The 19,082-nt window shown below is 41.7% G+C and overlaps 1 protein-coding gene across 1 annotated transcript in view; it reads right to left on the reverse strand.

Moving 5' to 3' along the window:
• Positions 1–19,082, reverse strand: part of AFF1 (ALF transcription elongation factor 1) — a gene marked incomplete at both ends in the record, with an annotated part of 81,253 nt that overhangs the window by 43,164 nt on the left and 19,007 nt on the right. Inside the window, one exon of the mRNA XM_081999616.1 lies at positions 17,969–18,880. Within this exon, the coding sequence (XP_081855742.1) occupies positions 17,969–18,880 (912 nt within the window). The remainder of the gene's footprint in view (positions 1–17,968; positions 18,881–19,082) is intronic.

Below are 19,082 nucleotides of genomic sequence, written 5' to 3' on the forward strand. Positions count from 1 at the left end.
AAATCACAGCTTTGATATGATTATTCTGGTGGCTGAAGGGGATAACAGCTCAGACCTCATTGAAGGATAATTATTTTTAACCTTTTTCTAAAGAAAAATAGCATGAAATCATGCATTGGGGTGCATCAATGTTATCTGCAAAATTTAATACATGATCATTAGTAGGAATGTTGTATCAAGGCTAATACATATATCTGCATAAGTGATATGTATCAGCTGTAGGAAAGCTAGTTGAAAACCACAAAGTGCCATAATTAAACAAATACGCAGCACAAGTTAAGAAATTCAAAAGATGGGGTATATATTTCAAAGGCTTCAAGTCTCTCAGAAGCTCTAGCTTTACTTCCTAAAGTGATTTAACCATTTAAGGATCCATGTTTTGCTGAAGGCCAGCAGGAATTAGGCTTTTAAAAGCAAACAGCATTTTGCAAATAAATTCTATTCACTTAGATCAGAGTCGAGCAAAGCTACTTTTTGGTTCTCTTAAAAAAATTTAAAAAAAGTCTGTGCATTAAGATACTTGTTAACAACGTGAGTGAGTACAAAGGATGCACTTCGCTTCTCAAATGAACTGCTTTAACAAAAAAAAATCTAGCAACACTTGAAAATCTACACATGCTTCCCAAACTTCCATTCTTTCCCATCAACCCATTCTTGACCACTACTGTATGTCTTATGGATGCTCAATGCCAGTATCACAAAACCCTAGGTATTCATACTGAAAGTAACTTTGAATCACATAGGAACTACAGCTGTCAAGCAGGCTGACATCTGATGACTTCTGATGCCAACAATAACTTTCGCACTAGGATGGTTTCCCTTGCATGGAAACAGTAATGTAGTAGGCATTATTTTACACAGCTAGTACACTTCATTTTCAAACCCCTTAATGTGAGCTTGAGAAATTATTTGATGTAAATCCTGATCTTCTTTTGAGTTCAATGAAAAGGTAAGAAAACAGTAACTACATTTCTTAAGACCATCAAGGAAATTGGGGGTTTTAGTGGTGACAGGTGTCCTGTGGTTCCGGGGACCACCCCAGATAATTAACTGCTGCCACCTCTCAGAAGTTTTTTCCCTTTTCCCACTTTCCCCTTGGAAAAGGGGCCAGATTTATGATGGCGGAGGTGACACTTGGTGCACTTCCCCTTAATGACTCAGTAAACAAGACTTAGAGATGCAGGCTTTTAATACCTTTTTAATACTTAACAGGACTGCTTTTCCGAACCAAGACCTTTCATTTTTCTGTCTCTTTTGAAGACCCCATGCCACCTCTTTGCATTGCCACCACTGCAAATAAAAATCTGGAAAACAAAGGAACTGGAGAGGCAGGCTGGAGCCCTGGAGCAGCATCACCAGTCCCAGGCCAGCACCCGGCACAGCTCTGTGCTGCTGCCTGAGACAGACCACACAACTTGGAGGGGAGCTGGAAGGCATCAGCCACCAAGCGCTAGTGCATCAATACAGAAGGCAAGTGAATAAAGGGATGCTTGTTAGTGGGTCCAAGGATAGTATTCCCAAAGGACAAAAAGAAGAAAACACGTGTGTCCACAAGATAGGAGTTTTATCTCTCTCCTTAAGAAAGCAAAGTTCTTAACTCAGAAAGAGCCTAGGTGCTATTTTTAAACCTTACCAGAAGTTTAAGAAATATTTTTAAATGCTTCCAAACCAAGGAACTTAACCTGTGGGAAAAAAATAGCAGGATATCCTTTTGCTTGTAAAGGCAACTTTCGCCATTGTTTTACAACTGCCCTAAATGCAAACAGAATATTTCTAAACTTGATGTTTTGGTGTTGGGACAGCAAAGTGCCTTATTATTATTAAGTCATGTATACACAGATTAAATGAGTACTGGACAAGTCTCTCAGAAAGTTCCCCTATCTTGCTATAGAAGACTGGAAGCTACCGCAAGTCCTGTCCACCAGTTACCTGTTCACCCTTTCCAGTATACAAAACTATCTGTTGAAGTAGCTTAACTTAAACTTTCACCTGTAAAAGCAGTGTCCACAGCTGACAAGGCCTGCTCCTGGAAGATGATTATTATTACTCGACTGAACATGTACACAGACACTTTTATGCCCTCCCCAGCAAACAGCTTTGCCCACTCAGTGTAAAGCTCACAGCATGCTGAGCTTGCTTGCCAGGTGAGTAGAGAGGCCAGGGCTGGACACAGCCTTCGAGGGCCTGCTTTGCTCATGCTGTGCCTAGAACTGGTCTACAACTAGTATTTAAAATCTCTATATAGAAGATACTTACCTCTGTTATGATTCAAATCATAAGCTTCCTTAAAAGACATTTTTATCATCCCCTAAACTCTGCATTAAAGACTGCAGATGGTGTTTCCCAAGTCCCAGAAATTCTTTATAGCCAGGCTTATGTGCTGCAGAGCTGCCACATACAATTTTTATCTGCAGCTAAGTAAAGCAGGAGGTGCTGAGCTTATGTACCTGGCTGGCATTTTAGAAGTAATCCCTCTAAGTCAGGTGTATTTGGAAGGCTACGGGCCATCAGCCTCCCAGGCTCACATAGCTGTCAGAAAACAAAGCGATGCTGAGAGGACAGGAAAGGGTCAGTTCACTCTTTCTTTCCTTGTCTGTCTAATTTGGAGATAAGCAGAGGCTTTTTTGCTTATTTGACATACCATCTGAATGGCTTATAATGAAAATCCAACCAAGGTGAGATGGTTACAAGAGTTACCAAGACACCAGCCAATCTCTGCCTAAGGAAAAGCTTTCTGCACCTTTCCCTGAAGCAGCTTTTGAGGACAGCAAACTAGGGAAGACTTAATTACTTGTGGCTCTCATCCACTATGCTCATTTCCAGATTTTCTGTATTACTGTTTCACTGCCTATACTTTCCTTCATACATAAATGCTCATATGATGGCAATATCTGTCTGAAATGTTCCCATGAACCAGTGGCAAAATACTCACAAACCATTTGAAATACTTCAGAGATGTGAGCGGGCAGGTTAAAAATTTATAGTCACACAATGGATTGGGCTCAACACCTTTGTATACTTCAATTTGTTCTTTTATGTCCTCTCAGGCAAAGTCTCTACATTGTGATAGTTTCACATGCAATCCCCAAACAACCTCCAGCAAGCTACATGCGCACCACAGAAGGCTGTGGGCTGTAGGACTCCGAGGAAATGTCTAAGGAAAGGGTAGGACATACCCAAGGGGTTACTGCTGCCATAGCAAACAGAAAAATAAATACCACACTGCTTCTCTTCTTGCTTTCATTATGGAAACGTGTAGTATTACCGTGGTAACACGACTGCTGCATTAGCAGAGAGGGGAGGGAACAGAGCTGACCCTGCTCTGCAGTACACCAAGCCAAGGAGGCAAGGGAAGTCAGCCTGTCCTCTGCATCGGTAAAGCACAGATGGTACCCTTTCAGCACATCCAGCCAAGGATTAAGAAAACAAAACTGCAAATAGACAATCAAGACAGCCAAGAGCATCTTTAGTAAAATGCTTGCTTCAAGTGAAAACATTCAGCTGAAAATACTGCACCTTTCACCTGGCGTGAAACCAAGTCTGAATTACAACTTGGTCTGAACAGCAGTGAGCTGACAGACTGATGAAAGAAACCAAAATATTCCTTGTATAAGGAGGATTAGGTTGACAGGATCCAAATCTAACATGACTTTGTCTCCTGCTACAGGAATTCACCCTCCATTTTCCAAAACCTATAGCATTCTTCATAAGCCACAGCTACTCAAAATTCGATGTGTATAAGGCATATATAAAAAAAACCTAGTGTTTTTACGCCATGTTAAAAAAAAAAAAAAACAACACTACAAGCTTTAAAAGAAAAATATACCACAGCGTTAATAAGGAATCATTCCACACATTGTTTATTTTACAATAGCCTTCTAAAATGTGCAGTCACCCTGCCAGTGTGTTCATTCTAGAGACACAGAAAAATAGTTGTAAATACATAAAGCCGTTAGCCTTAAAAATCATGGGGAAGCACTCACTCAAAATTTTCCTGCTTTTCTGTGGGTTTGAGCTCTAAACTTTAGGAATTTCTCCTTTTGGGGGTGCTTTGTTTATTGAATTCAATAGTTCAATATTCAAATATTTGAATTTAGGCTCTAATTCAAGAGGAGTAAGTTCTCTCAAAATTCTGCTAATACAGAAACTTAATTTTCTCAACGTCTCTCAAGAAGACAAAAAAGTAAGTATTGATATGTTGTCACTATTCTTTCTAAATTCAAACATTGAAAGAGGAAGAGAGATCTGAAAATTTTAAGTTGTTTTTAATGGACACTGTTTTCTTTTGACTTAATGAAGCTTAATAAGCCAGGCGAGATAATATTTCTGACTCTGGCATAATCTAAGCTATAAAGCAATAGTTGCTACTTATCTTGAATAGCAATAGTTGCTACTTATCTTGAAAGGAAAGTGCACATCTGGATAAGTTACCCAAACTGGAGTTTCTGTAAGTAATGAGAGTTTAGATAAAGTTTCATTTTTCTACTAGTATCGAAGGTGACTAACCAGTTAAAAATTAGTCCATGAGTCCAGTACTATTGAGCTCTATTTCCTTAGCAGCCAAAGCAAACATCACACTTGTTCCTTCCTCCTTTGATTCAAGAAAAGCTCCATCGCTCCATTAAAGAATAGGCAGAAAGGCCAAAGTGATTAAATTCAGTATCCCAGAGAAGCAAGACTCATAGAAAGCAGTAATGTCTTTTATTAGATGAAGGTAGCCACAGGGAAGGGTGGGGGCAGAGGACACTTTCGAGCACCAAGCCCTTGCCGGGTCTGAAACAAACGCTAAGTCATGTCTATGGGCAACAAACTGCAGTTTGTTTTCCGTGTGGTTGGGTTATATGCAAAGGCAGCTGGGCTGATGGCAGAGCCTCTCTGGGAAATGCACTCAGACCTTTTGCCTGGAGCAGGATGGACTGCCAAGATCACGTCTCACACTATTTGCTACACCTGACTGCATGCAAAAAGAGCACCTCAATATCTAATGACATTTATGAACCCTTTGACCATTTAAACAATTTGGCAACAAAATGTAACACTGCTAACACAGCTTAGAGAGAGAAATTACTGTGTTGAAAAGCAGATCTAAAAGGTAGGACTATCACCTTTTCCAACTGGGAATTAAAATAATCTGCTGCTTAAAACAATTAAACACTGATTTATTGTCTAAGTAATAAATGTTCATCATTACGATGATGAAAACTGGCAGCTAAAGCTTGGGAGGGATCTGGATATTAAACATAATTCAAACAGTGACATCGTTAGACATCAGTGAAAATGAAAAATGAGACCTGTAACTTCAAAGCACAGAATAACCACACAAGGAAACAGAGGCATAACTGATAGAAAACAGACTACGCCGAGTGGTATGCCAGGGCAAGAATACTGCTACTTTCTGAATGTCATTTCAAAAATTAACATGTTGGTATAATCAAGCTTTGGAAACAGTACAGCATGTCAGCAAGAGATGTTGAAATTCAGGATTGATGTATCACCGGTTTGGCACCAGCCATCAGTTTCAGAAGCAGCCAGTACTGGAGACTGCAGAGGCCAGGTCCCCACACACAGGGCTGCTCACAGAGAGCCGGACCCCCACTCTGCGCCCATCCCTGTCAAGGATAACTAGAGCTGTGCTCTAACCAATATCGCTGCCCCTAAGGTGGCAGGGGGTACTTGCTGCCTTCTTCGGTGAGCTCTGGCAATCTCACACCCTACTGGGTAACATCGGGAACCACTTCTGCGACACAGGACTATACCAGCTGCCCTCTCAAGTTACTCTTCATCAAAAGAGCAGGAAAACTTTTCTCCCCTTAATACTTGTGCTCATTGAAAACCAGAGAGCAGACCAATACTTCAGTGTAGCAACTTCTTGCTGCAGCACCTGTGCAGGGCAAGAGCGCTGCAATCATAAGAAAGTCCAAGAAGCAAGAGCAGTACCACCAGACTTGTCATAACATGCGTCACTGTGCTGATGCAAACGATGCCTATGGAGCACCCTTAAACTGCAAAACGCCACTTCCACTGTGGTTCACCGGTACCCAGTTAAAATCCCATGAAGTAAGAAATAAAACACAAAGCGTGTTCCCTTCACTCAAACAATGCAAAGAATCAGATAAAAGACCAGAAGGTGCTCAGAACAGCATTAGGAGAGTATCAATGTGATGCCTAATATAGGAAGACAAACCTGTGTTTTATTCCTGAAAATACATCTCTTGAACAAGACACCGGAGGTATATCGCCAAAATAATTCAGAGGCTTGAAAGAGGCAAATTCACTCTCTGAGGAAACATCTCCAGTGGTATTCAGAACCACCAGAAGAATGCCCAAGCCTGGCAGTGCTGCTTGGCTGGGGAGCAGCACAACTATACACGGGTGTTTTAAGACTTGCCCTGTTTATAAGCTCTTTCATCCTTCAGTAACTAGAGAAGTAACTTGATTTACATGCGGCAGCCTGCAATTACAAGACTCACTGAAAACAGCCCCCTCTCCCTGCCAGCCCATCCATTCAACAACCTGCTCCCAGCCAGACACGAAAGCCGGACCCAGGCAAGGCCCCCATGGACTTCATGGGGCTTGGCCCGACTGCCTGGGTTTCACCTCCTCCCGCTGAAGCCAACGCCTGACATCGCCGCCCTGGCAGAGGCGGCTTAGTACCGAGCCATGTCTGTGTGGTACACTTACCTCCGTGAACATGTCTTACTGCCTTCCCACATGGCAAGGGAGATTTCCTGTTTTCATACATTCCCTTGTCAGCCCTAATCAGTGTCAATAGGTTATGGTGTCTTTTGTGCTGGCGGCGTCAGCCCTGACAGGAAAGAACTTTTAATCTCTTCCCTCGCACCGAGCCATGAGAAGCTGTGAGTTCTCCCAGGCATAACTCCCCTGGCTCCTCTCCGAAAAACGCTCTCTCAAGCACACTGTTGCTTAGCAATATTTGCCTTCCCCCTATACAGTTCAAATTGGCAACATCTGTCCCTTTGGCACTTTCCACTTGTGCAAGAAATGGTGCAGAGAGTTTCAAAAATCTACAGACAGGTTGGTGGAGGGCGTTTCACATGAGCTATTAGAGTGCTTTGGCATTTTATTGCTGGTTTATTTCCAGCCTGGATAAAACATGTGGCTTCTTCCAAAGGAGAGGCACACAAGGGAAAAAAGTCTTTTGCATCCAGTGGGACTCACCTGTTAAATCAAATACAACAAGTAGCTTTTTCTGTTTACATAATTACACCTGCATGCTATGGCTTAGTTTAGGGGAAAAAAAAAAACCCCAAAACATAGCACTGCCATATACAATTCTCCCCGTCCACTGGGACTGACTTCAATTTCTCCTAAGATACTGTATACACATCAAGTGAGAGAGAACAAGAGAAGTCAAAATCTCTTTATGTATTTAAAAACGCAAAAGCTGTATGCAATCCTGACCGCTGTCAAACCCCAAAACTGCTTGTGTCTATGAAACCAGCCCAAGGAGCCGTGATCAGGGTCAGTGCCCCTGGATGTACCTGAATACTGCTGCTACAGCAAATGAGCGGAAAGAGAAATTAATGTAAGAGCATAAATGGTACCAACTGCTTTCACTTCTGAGAGCAAAAAAGAGCCATGGAGAAGACTCAAGTAAAAAGATACATCTTTGGCCACTTGGTACTACAACAAGCAGCAGAGAATCCTGTAGTTAACCTTTCTCTGGCTGCAATGCATTTCAGCTCACGCTTACCACAATGTCTAAGGGTTACAAGAAAGGCCTTGGACCACACAGCTTTGGCTATTTGCATGCAAGTTATTAGAGGTGTTTACTGGGAATGATGTAGCTCAGTTTCAGCCCTTATAGTGAAGTAGAGGTTTTATTTTCTTTTCTTTTTTGAAAATTTATTTTACTTATACAAAAAAAAGTCAGAAAGATAAAATGGTGTTGATCAGACTAAGCACTATTAAAACAAGCCTGAGTAATGAAGTATCATTATACACACACTTGAAGAAACTATAAAAATACATAGTTTTGTCAAGTGATTTTTAAAAAAGTAATTAAAACCTCCAATCCTTCTAGAAACACATACAATCCATCCTCTTACAAAGATGCATGTGAACATCCCTAATGCCTTCCAAGGTGCCAACCACTATGCCCACTAAGAGGATAGTGGTGGAATCAAAGTTCAGTTTCTTCCAAGCAAATGACTTGTGTCATGTTTAAGAGCAAGTGCCATCTCAGATCTAGGCATTTTATGCCACAACATAAACCCCAATGACAAACTCCATCCTGGTTATTAAGAGATGCTTATAATGGGAAGGCTGATGAATGGGTAGCTAGCCATGTATTGTGAAAAGCTGACCTATAATCTATGGAAAAATAACTTTGGGAGCTGCCACCATGTTCAACCCCCCTCATCTTGCACACTGCACCCACTGCCCCCTGGTTTGGTACAGCAGGAAAGGGGGTAGGAGAGAAAACACTGGGAAAATCCAATACAACATAAATGCAGCAGAAGAGGAGGGAAAGAGGTGAAGGAATTGTGATTTGCAGTCTCCGATGAGCTGTTTATCCTTTTTTTTCCCCGTTGCATTTTACTGTATTAGAGGGTAAGATCCTGCAGCATTGAGGCTCCACTGAAGCATGAAGTTTTCCATAAAGGTTTCCAAAATATGCCCCAACCAATGCAGTCTGTGTGGCAGAGGACTGATGGATTACGTGAGCCATGACCAGGACAGAAAAATTTTCTATTTCAAACTCCAAAGGAATTCTTAAATAAATCATAAATCATTTTTAAACATACCTTAGACACAACTCACATTTAAACAGATATCAGGTCAGAAATAAAGCTACTCCTCAGCTTTTCATTTTAACAAGCTTATCACCCCAGGCTAAAAGAAAATTGTCTGTCGGTGCTGCCTAACATCAAGCGCAACATGGATTTTCAAAAGACCATGGGTTTGTGCTTTTGTTTTTGTGTGTTCCCCCACCCCCGAATAACATCTAAAATTAAGAAAAAAAAAAAATTATATCTCTTACAACTGCAGGATGATGGAGTCTGGAGACCAGGCAGAGAAACAATTGAGGCCACCACAGTCACCTCCTCCTCCTCTTCCTCTGAGATAAATGTCTGCCTTTAGTTTTGAAACTGGCAGTGATAAGCTGTCAGGGGCTGTGTTTTGTTTTGAGCTCATTAACATGCACATCACCTGCCACCTCTCCTTGCCTTCAGTGATTGCTTTGAAGTTGCCTTGTTGGAAGGTTTGGCTGTCATCTGCTCTTAGCCTTCTCCTCAGGCTTTCCAGGTCACTTTTCTTGTTTATTAGTTGTAATATTGGGCAGTAACATCATTATATTAGCAGTATGAAATACCTCTTGCGATTCTTCTGCTGCTACTCACAGCCGCCTTGAACTTCATTCATCACATGCACCCACAAGCAAGGAACCCAAGTTCTATTTTCACTTGCTGTCACTTCCCCACAACAATTCCCTCTGAGATGCCACTACATGAGGACATACTGCTCTGGATAACAGTTTTGCATGCCAGCAGTAACCACTGGAGACTCAGATGAACAATAACCAAAGATAAGGTTGATACGAAGTTTTCTTGTTTTCACATAGATTTTTAGTGAGAGTGTTAGACAATTACTGCAAACTATTACTATCCACACAAGGTTTGAAAACAACCACTTCAGCTTAACAAAACAGTTAAAACCAACCAAACAAACAATTCCTCCCTAACATGCCACCCCAGCAGCTCATAGTTCATTTCCACCCTTGCAAGCTTACTACCCCAAAAGAGCTGCTTTGCAAACCAGTAATGCTGATGCAACTGCAGTCCCCACCTGACAGTTGGGGAACACTGTTTCCATTCCAAAATTACTTTTTTTTTTAAATAATTAATAATTTTTTTCTGCAGTCTGCTCCCTTCATTGAATTTTGCTTTCCTTAAGTTGCTATTGAAGTAGCTAAGCTTTCTCAGCAAAGGCACAGACTGCCCCTGCATTTAAAAGATTTGTGCAGAAAACATCATTAGTAAAAAAAAAGTTAGAAATAATATTATAATAAATAATTACAATAAATAATATAAAGAATTTCCCAATTATTCTAAGTCAGATCTAGAGAAGCAGTAACATTTGTCATTCACCCAGCTAAAATTAGACACCTTGCTGTTCAGAAGCAAATAAAGCTGGCTATAATGCAACTACCTGCAAGGTACAGCTTGATGCTTGGCTTCAAATTCAGAGTACTCTTCAGGGTCAGGTAATTCATGCTGGTCTCCAAGCTGGGTCCTTCTGTCAAAATTTAACTTTCACTAAGTAGCTCTAGCAAAGGACTTTACCATCATCACGGGGGGCGGGAGGGGGTGGATGATGGGGGATGACAGGATACATGGGGAGGGACAGCACAGGTTTAAGTAATGACAGCAATGGTTAAGCCTTCAAGGTAGAAGATGGGACTCTTCTGGAAAAACCCTCCCAAAAAATATTTCAGAGGAAGGAAAATACCTCTTTTGTGTTCTGTCAATATAACTATTACAATCAGTGAAAGTGAAGCAATGGTATTTCTCAAGACACGTGATTCCAGGTTCACAGAAAGTGATACTACTCTTAGTAGACAAAGCGCTTTAGCAGAAAAAACAAGTCAGGCCTTCAGGCACACAAGCTTTTCTGAAGGACTAAAATAGAGACCACAAACTTCAAATGAAGCACAGCCTGCAGACAAGTTCTGCAAGTTTGATTTGGTTTTGTTTAGCAATTATATCACAAGGAAAGCATCATCATCTGAAATTCCTGCAAGATAGAACGACACTTAATCTGTTTTCAGCTGCCTTCAAATGATGCTTCCTTCCTTGCTTCCTTCCCCAGGACTCAGAGGCACCACCAAAGCCCACAAACTCCATGCTGTTCCTCAAACCACAGCTACCCTAACATAACTCCAGCCCCAGTGGCACATATTACCTTCCCCTCGCTCTCTCTAGCATGTACTAACTCACATGGCTGGCACTAGACAATCACGGCTTGAAGAAGAGTTAGGAAACCTGAGGGATCCAGCAAAATCGTCTCACTGACATTTTCCGTGCTCGCTCACAAGTCAGCCACTCATTCCTGCTGCCCTGCATTTCCAGAATATTAGCCTGACAATGTCAAGTGCTCGGGAGAAATGTGAGAATGTGTGTCATATAGATGTTTTGCCATTTGCTGTGTTAGACAGACAGAACTTTACAGAGCAGTTTACAGCACTTGCTAGTTTTCCCCTGACTTCCAAACTGGTTCTTGTTTGACTTACCAGAGCCCACTACTAAAACCATGCTTTCAAGACAGGGTTACCAATTTCATTTTGATACCTTGTCAGCATTACTACATCTGAATGTTTCTACGCATGTTTATTTACTCACCTTCAGAAAACTTGTGTGTGTTAGTCCCCATTGTACAGATGAAGGTTTGGAAAAGTACTCATACCCACAATTGCAGGATATTCATTTTACTTATTAACATACATCCATTGACACAAAATGGGTTATTACAGAGAAAAAAAAGTATTTGTTTACATACACAATATTTAACAAAAACTGATTTTGTTCTGCACAGCAACGGCAACTAACAACAGAAGTGCTCTTGAGTTCTCCTTAAGTTCAGCTTGTTGGCTCCCAACTTTGCAAACTGCAGAGGACTACAGGTTTTCTTTCGTTGGTGTTTTTGGGGTTTTTTTGGTCCCTCCTTTTTAAACACAGCACTCTTTACAGTTGCCAATGAGAAAGGCAATGGTCTAAATGTTGTGCTGGAATCATAACTGATTCCAGTAAGGATAGCTGATCACATGCCCTTCATAGAAAGAACAACAACCTAAAAAACCTCAGCCAAATAACTTCCCATTAATATGCTATGGCAGCTCTTTTAAGCCTGAGGTTCTCACAGAAATCTGGACGAGACACTGACTTCTGAGTCATCTGGAAAGATGCAATGCAGTTTATGGAAATTCTTGCCTGACCTTATCTATACTGCTCTTGTTTTCTGCAGGATTCACAAATCCCCATCTAACTACTCTTTCTCAGTCTCCCATTGCTTTGCAAACTGATGGATTTGGCAACCGAATTTGGACAAATATTCTGCAATGGTGCCCAGAGACACTCCATGGAGAGAAGTTTGGTGTAAGGCAAAGAGCTAAGTCCACCCATACGTGATGGGAGAAGCTAGCAAGGACTTAAAGGCTCTCTCAGAAACACTGTTTCTTGGCACACACCTCCTTCCCCTCCGCACTACACACTCCAGGCAGGTGGAGTATCTTCACACTGATACTCCTTGGGCTTCTGATCAGCAAGAACAAACACTGCCCGTTTTTGGTGACCTGATGGCTGGATGCAGCACTATGCATTCTTTTCCTTTTTTTTTTTTTTTTTTTTTTTTTTTTTAATTCCCCTATTATTTGGTATTTTACATAAAAGGCAAGCCCAGACCTTGGAGCCAAGTGAACAAGCAAGGATCTCAAACTTGAAAAGCCTTGCAGCTGAGACTTGGTAGTTTAACACTGGACCTTGAGTGTACCTTCTCCAAGCATCAAAGATGAACAAGACTACTTCCAATTTAGGACTTCTGCAGTCTGACACATGAACTTTGAATATCAGAATCTGGTTAAACAGAAGAAACAATACATGATGCCCTTCTGGCTTTTGAACCAACAACCTGCTCCTTGTGCCACACGCCTTCACCCTCCAAGCTCTTCCAGAGCACTCTGTTCTGGAGACCATAAGCAAACATTAAAAATCTAGTAGGAACAATTGTCATTTGTGTTTGATCTGCTTCTTTAGCAGTCACACACCAACAAAAAGACAAATTTACACAGTGCTTGTGGTGAAGCAAGGAAACTCTTCTCCAATTACACAAGGCACTTCTGACTATAAAGAGGGCAGCAGTGGAGACACAGAAGTAACACCTTATTACCTCTCTTGGTGCAAAGCACGGGAAAAAAATAAAAAAATTTAAAAAATTAAAAAAAAGAATACAAAGGGGAGAGAGGTGAAAACAGTCCAATCTCCCTTCTCTTCAGTAAATGATAAATAGATATAAGGTTGGTAGAAAGACAACAACAGTTGCTTAATGCTAAGTACTCTGGTACTCTGTATTCATTAGGTAAGACCAAATGAGAGTGCTATATATATATTTTTTTAAAGATTTTCATTTTTAAAGGATGCAGGATTAAAAGCAATATATTTATTTTTAGTTTATAGGGTTCACCTGTCTGACCATTCATGCCAGTAGAAAAGCTCAGTTGCCACAGAGAGTGAAAAATTATTTATCTAGAATGGACTTTTTTATTTCTGTCATTCAAACTTCTTTCTAGGTATTTAGTCATTACTATATACTATGCAACAACCATGTTTTAACTGGTGACCATTCATAAATGTTTACTGACATGAAGAGAGCTCTAAGACAGCAATCCCATTTTGAACAGAGAGATCTTTGTGTGCACCCTGTGCTTCACGGATAATACAGTGTTACTAAAAAGACTTAACATGTCTGGGCTCCTTCATTGTTTGTTGTTTTGGTTTTTAAAATTGGTTGCTTCCCTATTTGCTTCCCAGTTTGTAGGTGAAAGAGGAGATTCTGATGAGGTCTCATTACATGAGATAAAAGGAGCTACTGCCTAACATTTACGAAACTGCCAAGAAAACAAAGCCAAATCTTCAGTAAGCATCAAGTGCTACACATTCCTCCAGACACTATGCACTTAATAGGGCTCGAGGATTTATAAACACTCTCTCTGAAAACAGCCCCACTGCTTCTTGGCCCCGTCAAGCCAATTCCCTTTAAGACATCACAGTCTTTGTCAATGGAGGTAATACAAGGGTCTCTGTTGGCGCTTTGGCTCTCCTAAAGATGTGAAAAGAGAGAATGGCTTTAAAAGCATCTTTGTTTAGGTTCTGGGGGCAGAGGTAAAACCTGGCACACAAGACAAGGGATACATCTGAGCTTCACGTATTCTATGTTTTTAAGTCTTCTCGCAATAAATCTGGAAAGATGCCTTAAAGAGACAGGGATGACATCTGAAAGCAATGGTTTTTATTTGGGGAAAGAGCTGTTCAGCTTCTTTATGTGAATGCAAAGTGAGTCACTGCACAGTTATCCACTGTGGATTAATTCACTCTACAGTGAATCTGCTTGTCTATTCAGACTGAAAGGCTTAACTTGTCAGTGTTGCCATGAACAGAAGCTGTCAATAATGAATTCACAGCTGCAGGTGACACACGACTTAGAAATTCAATTAGCCAAAAAACATGTGGTAGAAGAAATGGCTTTCCTAAATGATGTCAAGGGAGATCACGGGAAAAACTGTATTTGGCATGTGGCTGTTCAGTACAACTGGGACGAAACAGTTCAAATAAAATCTGTAAAACCATGTAAAACCATGCTCCCAGTGGCTGGGAAGAAGCGGGACGAACAACCGAATTTCTGCTGGTCTAGACCTATTCACTCTCAGGGTCATGGGAGGGCAGGAGCCTCTCTGCAGCTCCTGTTTCACCAAAAACAAAAGGGAGGGCCAGCCTTTCAGCTGAAGGACTCCCCCCGCCACACACACCGCCCCCCCCCGCCTTAGCCTTCCAAGATCCTTTCTTTGGGTGAATCTTTCACCTGCATGGAACATACCTCACTGGATGTTTCCTAAAAGCCAGCCCACCCCTGTTCCCCAATCAACTCTCTCGCATTGTACATCCAGCACACGGGGAATATATCCATGTGTGCAAGGGAATATATCCAGGTGTACAACCACACTGTTTCTGCCTCATCACTCTCCAGGCTTTAGCACTGAAAGATCGTATCATGAAATATATGTTAATCATTGAAAGCAAACAGAATTAAGTAAATATGATAATGACAAGCCTGAAACAAGCAGAAAATGAAGTAATGGATTTTTCACTAGAGCTTAGAGCGCCGTTATCCAAAACTCCTATGCATAGCAAAGAGCCAGAGGTCACAGCCTAAAGATACCTACCTCAAATGAGGATCATTCAGCATATTCATAAAAGGTTTCATCTATCAGCTTCAAAATGTACTAAGCATATAATTAAACCCAGGGTTTTGGTTTGTGCAAAGCCATTTCTTTCATTATATTCCATTGCCTTTTTATTATGTTCTTACTCTGCCACAGATCTAATAGCGCTCCCGCACCAGCATTGGGTAACACTACTCATACTCTGGCAGCTGTAGGATTTTTATGGGCATTTGGATTCAGAGTTACGTGCTCAATGGAAAGTGAGAAAGAAGTTTCATTCAGCACACAGCACCATAGCTAACACTGCCCTATATAAAATTATATTAAACCAGAGATACATGAGATGACACAAAAAGCATAGGGATGGGAAAGGGGTAAAATGAAAATAGAAATGGGACCAGGAGTTGGGAGAGAACAGGGAATTCTCATTTCTGAAAAATAAGCATGACCTCTCAAACAACACCACCAAAAAAATTGCAAGAAGTTTTAAACCCTGAAATGCCCTTTATCTTTTTGGCAATGGATAATGAAGAATGATTAATGCAGAAAGAAGGTAAGACCCTGCACTGCTTTACTTCACCCCGAGGAGTAAAATACCCGGTCAAGCAAACAACGAAATACAGACCACAATGCACTTCCTATTTTGAGGTATGATGTGCAATGTCAAACCTACTTTGAAGCAAATAAAGTCTCTCAGCATGAAAATATTTTCACAACTTCTCAACAATGTCATTTTGCCAGCTTCCTCTCATTTTCCATCAGAAATTGCCTACAGCCATTTGCAGCTGATCAACAGCTTTTCCATGAAAAGCAGACCGCACCCACACTCTCCCTTTTTATTACAAAGGCAAAATATAATTTTAAAACTATCTCACTATCTCTCCTTGCCCAGCTGCCTTTGGTCAGCACTGTGGAATCCTACATCCCATAGGACATAGCAATATTCTCAGTGCTAAGATAGGCATGGTAAAACTGTCAAGTGTACCTGGGAACCAAGTGCCTTTGAGCTTGCAGGGAAGCTGTGCCACAAGGCAGGCAGAATCAGTGTGCTGGTCTCTTAGGAAAGCTGAAACAATGGGCTCTGAAGGGCACAGTGAAAAAGAGCATGCGTTTGCTGAACAACACATGTACAACAACACTGCCCCTCCTCTCCCACTGCTTTAGCAGTGCAAGCCTCAAGCCACTTTGACCTACAGCACACATCTAAAATCCAAGGCTTCTGCCTCCATCACACATGACAAATTGGTCTTAGGGTCAGTAAAAACAAGATGGACTACAACAAGGAATCTTCCTGCATCAAAATAATTATAAAGGAAAGAACCACTTCTTAACTGCCTGGTTAAGAAGCAACTATAATTCCAGCCATCCCCATCCCCTAAAGTTTCCTCATAGTCTCCTAAACAACACTCCTGCTCCTTGTGAAGCCACTGGACTTCAGGGCAGGGCGAAATTCTTTCTGAAGTCTTTGGAAAAGCCTTCCCAACCACTCTGACCACTACCCTTTTGTTTTTCTCTCAAGTGAAAGCTAGAACAGACTAACCCAGCTCAACTGTGCCAGTCTCTACCACACACTGCATATGATCTCTAACCAACTCAAGATGCAGGGAGAGCTATACCAAAAAAATCCATATTCTCACAAGTTTTCTTCCCTCTGGAAAGAGGGACACTTAAGTAGTACAAGAGCAACAGCATTATGTTCTGAATTGCACCTGCTAATCTGCAATACGCTGAACTCAACCCTTGCCGCAATCAATTGAAATGTCTCAACCTGGAAAAGAGCAATCCATGAAAATGGCCAAAAGAGCAAAATAAAAGATGAAAGAGCACCTGAAGACAGAAATCCAACTGCAGGTTGAAACTGCAGATTCTAACTAAAGATTGAAACCTAAACCCCAAAACACTATTCGTTTTTAAAGGGGGGCAAATGAAGAAGGTAGTGTTTTGCTCTCAAGAAAATAATACATATTAGAAAGAAGCGGTTCTCAGATTAGCAGGAATAACCAAAGGTTTACATGCAATACATTGTGGTCTTTGGATCAACTGCCATCTCTTCACTGCAACAACTGCAGCTTCTCACCCCACGTCTTTTGCAACATCCCTTTCAGTCCTTGGCAGAGGAAGGACAAGTGACTAGAACGAAAGTGTGCTCAAGCTTATTGCCCAGGCTGCCTTCTGTTGATAAGAACACATACACAGCAGAGTTCTGCTCATTTTGCTCGTAGTTGGGACAAGAAAGAGGATATCATCTTTGCTAGAATGCAAAATTTTACAGAACTTTTAGGATCTTGCTATCGTTGGGAATTCCACCACTGCACTAAACTTAACCTTTCAGAACTTGCTCAAAAGGCATTTCATGAAGCAGGAGACAGAACAGTGTCGTGCTTCCCAAGGAAGCTAGGCTAAATCCATCTGGCAGAAATCTACAGGATATTTTTTGTTCACATTAATACTTTCCTGAGGGTCTACAGTGAGGTCTTACATACTCACTTAGGAGAACCCTGTGGTGTTTGCAGTCACTTACACAAAGACCCAAAACCTTCAACCTACTAGTAAGAACTCACAGAACTCACTGCACAGTCAGCTGTCCCAATACTCAGTGAGGATTTGGCACTTCTACCCATCAGGCACTCAGACTGAGTACTGACACTCTGCATGTACTAACTGCAGGTGCATCACCACTTGACCTTCTCAGCATATCAAATCCCCCTTCTCCTTTTCAACAATCTTTATAGGCAAAACAAAAATTATAGCAACAGAAGCAGTCTCTCTAACCATAAAACCTGTTGCAGCCTCACTGAGAAAACCAAAGAATCATGGCAAGCATTGTATTTTCACAATCTGAACAGGCATCTCACCCACGTCAGCAAAAGCCAACCTTAAAGTGTACCTTCTAAACACGACAACATGTGCACAGCCATCATTGCTTCTGGTAGTCTCTGCCCTTTGATGACCTGTTCTCCCACAGCTGAACGTACCTTGCTGGCAACAAAGCCCACCAACAACTGCACTCACCTCTACGGGCTCAGAAGGGATTTCCAGTTTGGATAGTTTGGCTTTGGCATTTGCCTTCAAATCTGAGATTTTTTCATAGGGTTCTCCATGGTATTCCTCCAGAAGAGGTTTGAGCTCTGGTGATTCAACTGGTGCCTGATCTTGGCCATCCATTGGTCTGACATAGGCAGTTGGTTTCTGCTGCATTGCACTGGTTTTCGATGGCAAAGGTGGGGGAAAAGTCTGAGAAGAAGGCTGAGTGGTGCTGGTCAGGTTAATGGCTGAGCTGTCCCGACTTTCCTTCTCCTGTGATCCTGTCACTAGGTCCTGAGATGATTTTGTTTGACTGTAGGTCGGCCCATGACTTTTGCTGATGTTCTGTGACCTGGAATTGTTATGCTGGCTGGAATGTACAGGTGACAGGGGTGCCACTGGAGAAGACAAAGATGATAGCAATGGAGAAAGCGCCAAAAGGGAGGGCTGCAGTTCATTAGCACGACCTTCACCAACCACACGCCTGTCATTTCTCTTGTGGTGAAAACCTGCGTGACTTTCCTGGCCACCACGATCATGTTCTTGACCTTGGCTCTGACCATTGGATAAGCTGTGACTCTTGGTGTGCAAACCTGAAGCTGGTTCTGTTCTTGATTGTGCCTTTTGGTAGTGAATGGAGTGGCTTGGAGGGGGAGGAGCTACAACCATAGGTCCCATGGGTGGATGGCGGGTTGTGCAGTGGAATGAAGATGGTAATGTATGGCTGGTCTTTTCAGGGAAGTATGGGCGATCAGGCTTTCCTTGTGGGATCGGAGGAGCAACACTTTTTGGAATCCCTATGAGATTCTGATGGGATTTGTTGCTGATGAGCTCCTTGACCTCCTCATAATTGCCCAGCGTGTTCTGAATTCGGCTTGACAACTCATCTTCTTTATTAGTCTGCAACAGAAGAATAGAGAGGGGGAAATTTAAAAAGCATGGACCGCCCCACCCCAGGAGATCCAGCTCAAGAATATATATTCTTCAGGATCTTATTTTAATCACCATGCATCACCGTGAGTGAAGTTATGCAAGTTCATCTTGATCTTGTGTGCACTCTCTCCAAAGAGTTCTAGTTCTTCTAGAGAGTATTAGTTCTTCT

Source organism: Phaethon aethereus (genome assembly GCF_964289735.1).
Source record: "Phaethon aethereus genome assembly, chromosome: 4".
In the NCBI taxonomy this organism is placed as follows: domain Eukaryota; kingdom Metazoa; phylum Chordata; class Aves; order Phaethontiformes; family Phaethontidae; genus Phaethon; species Phaethon aethereus.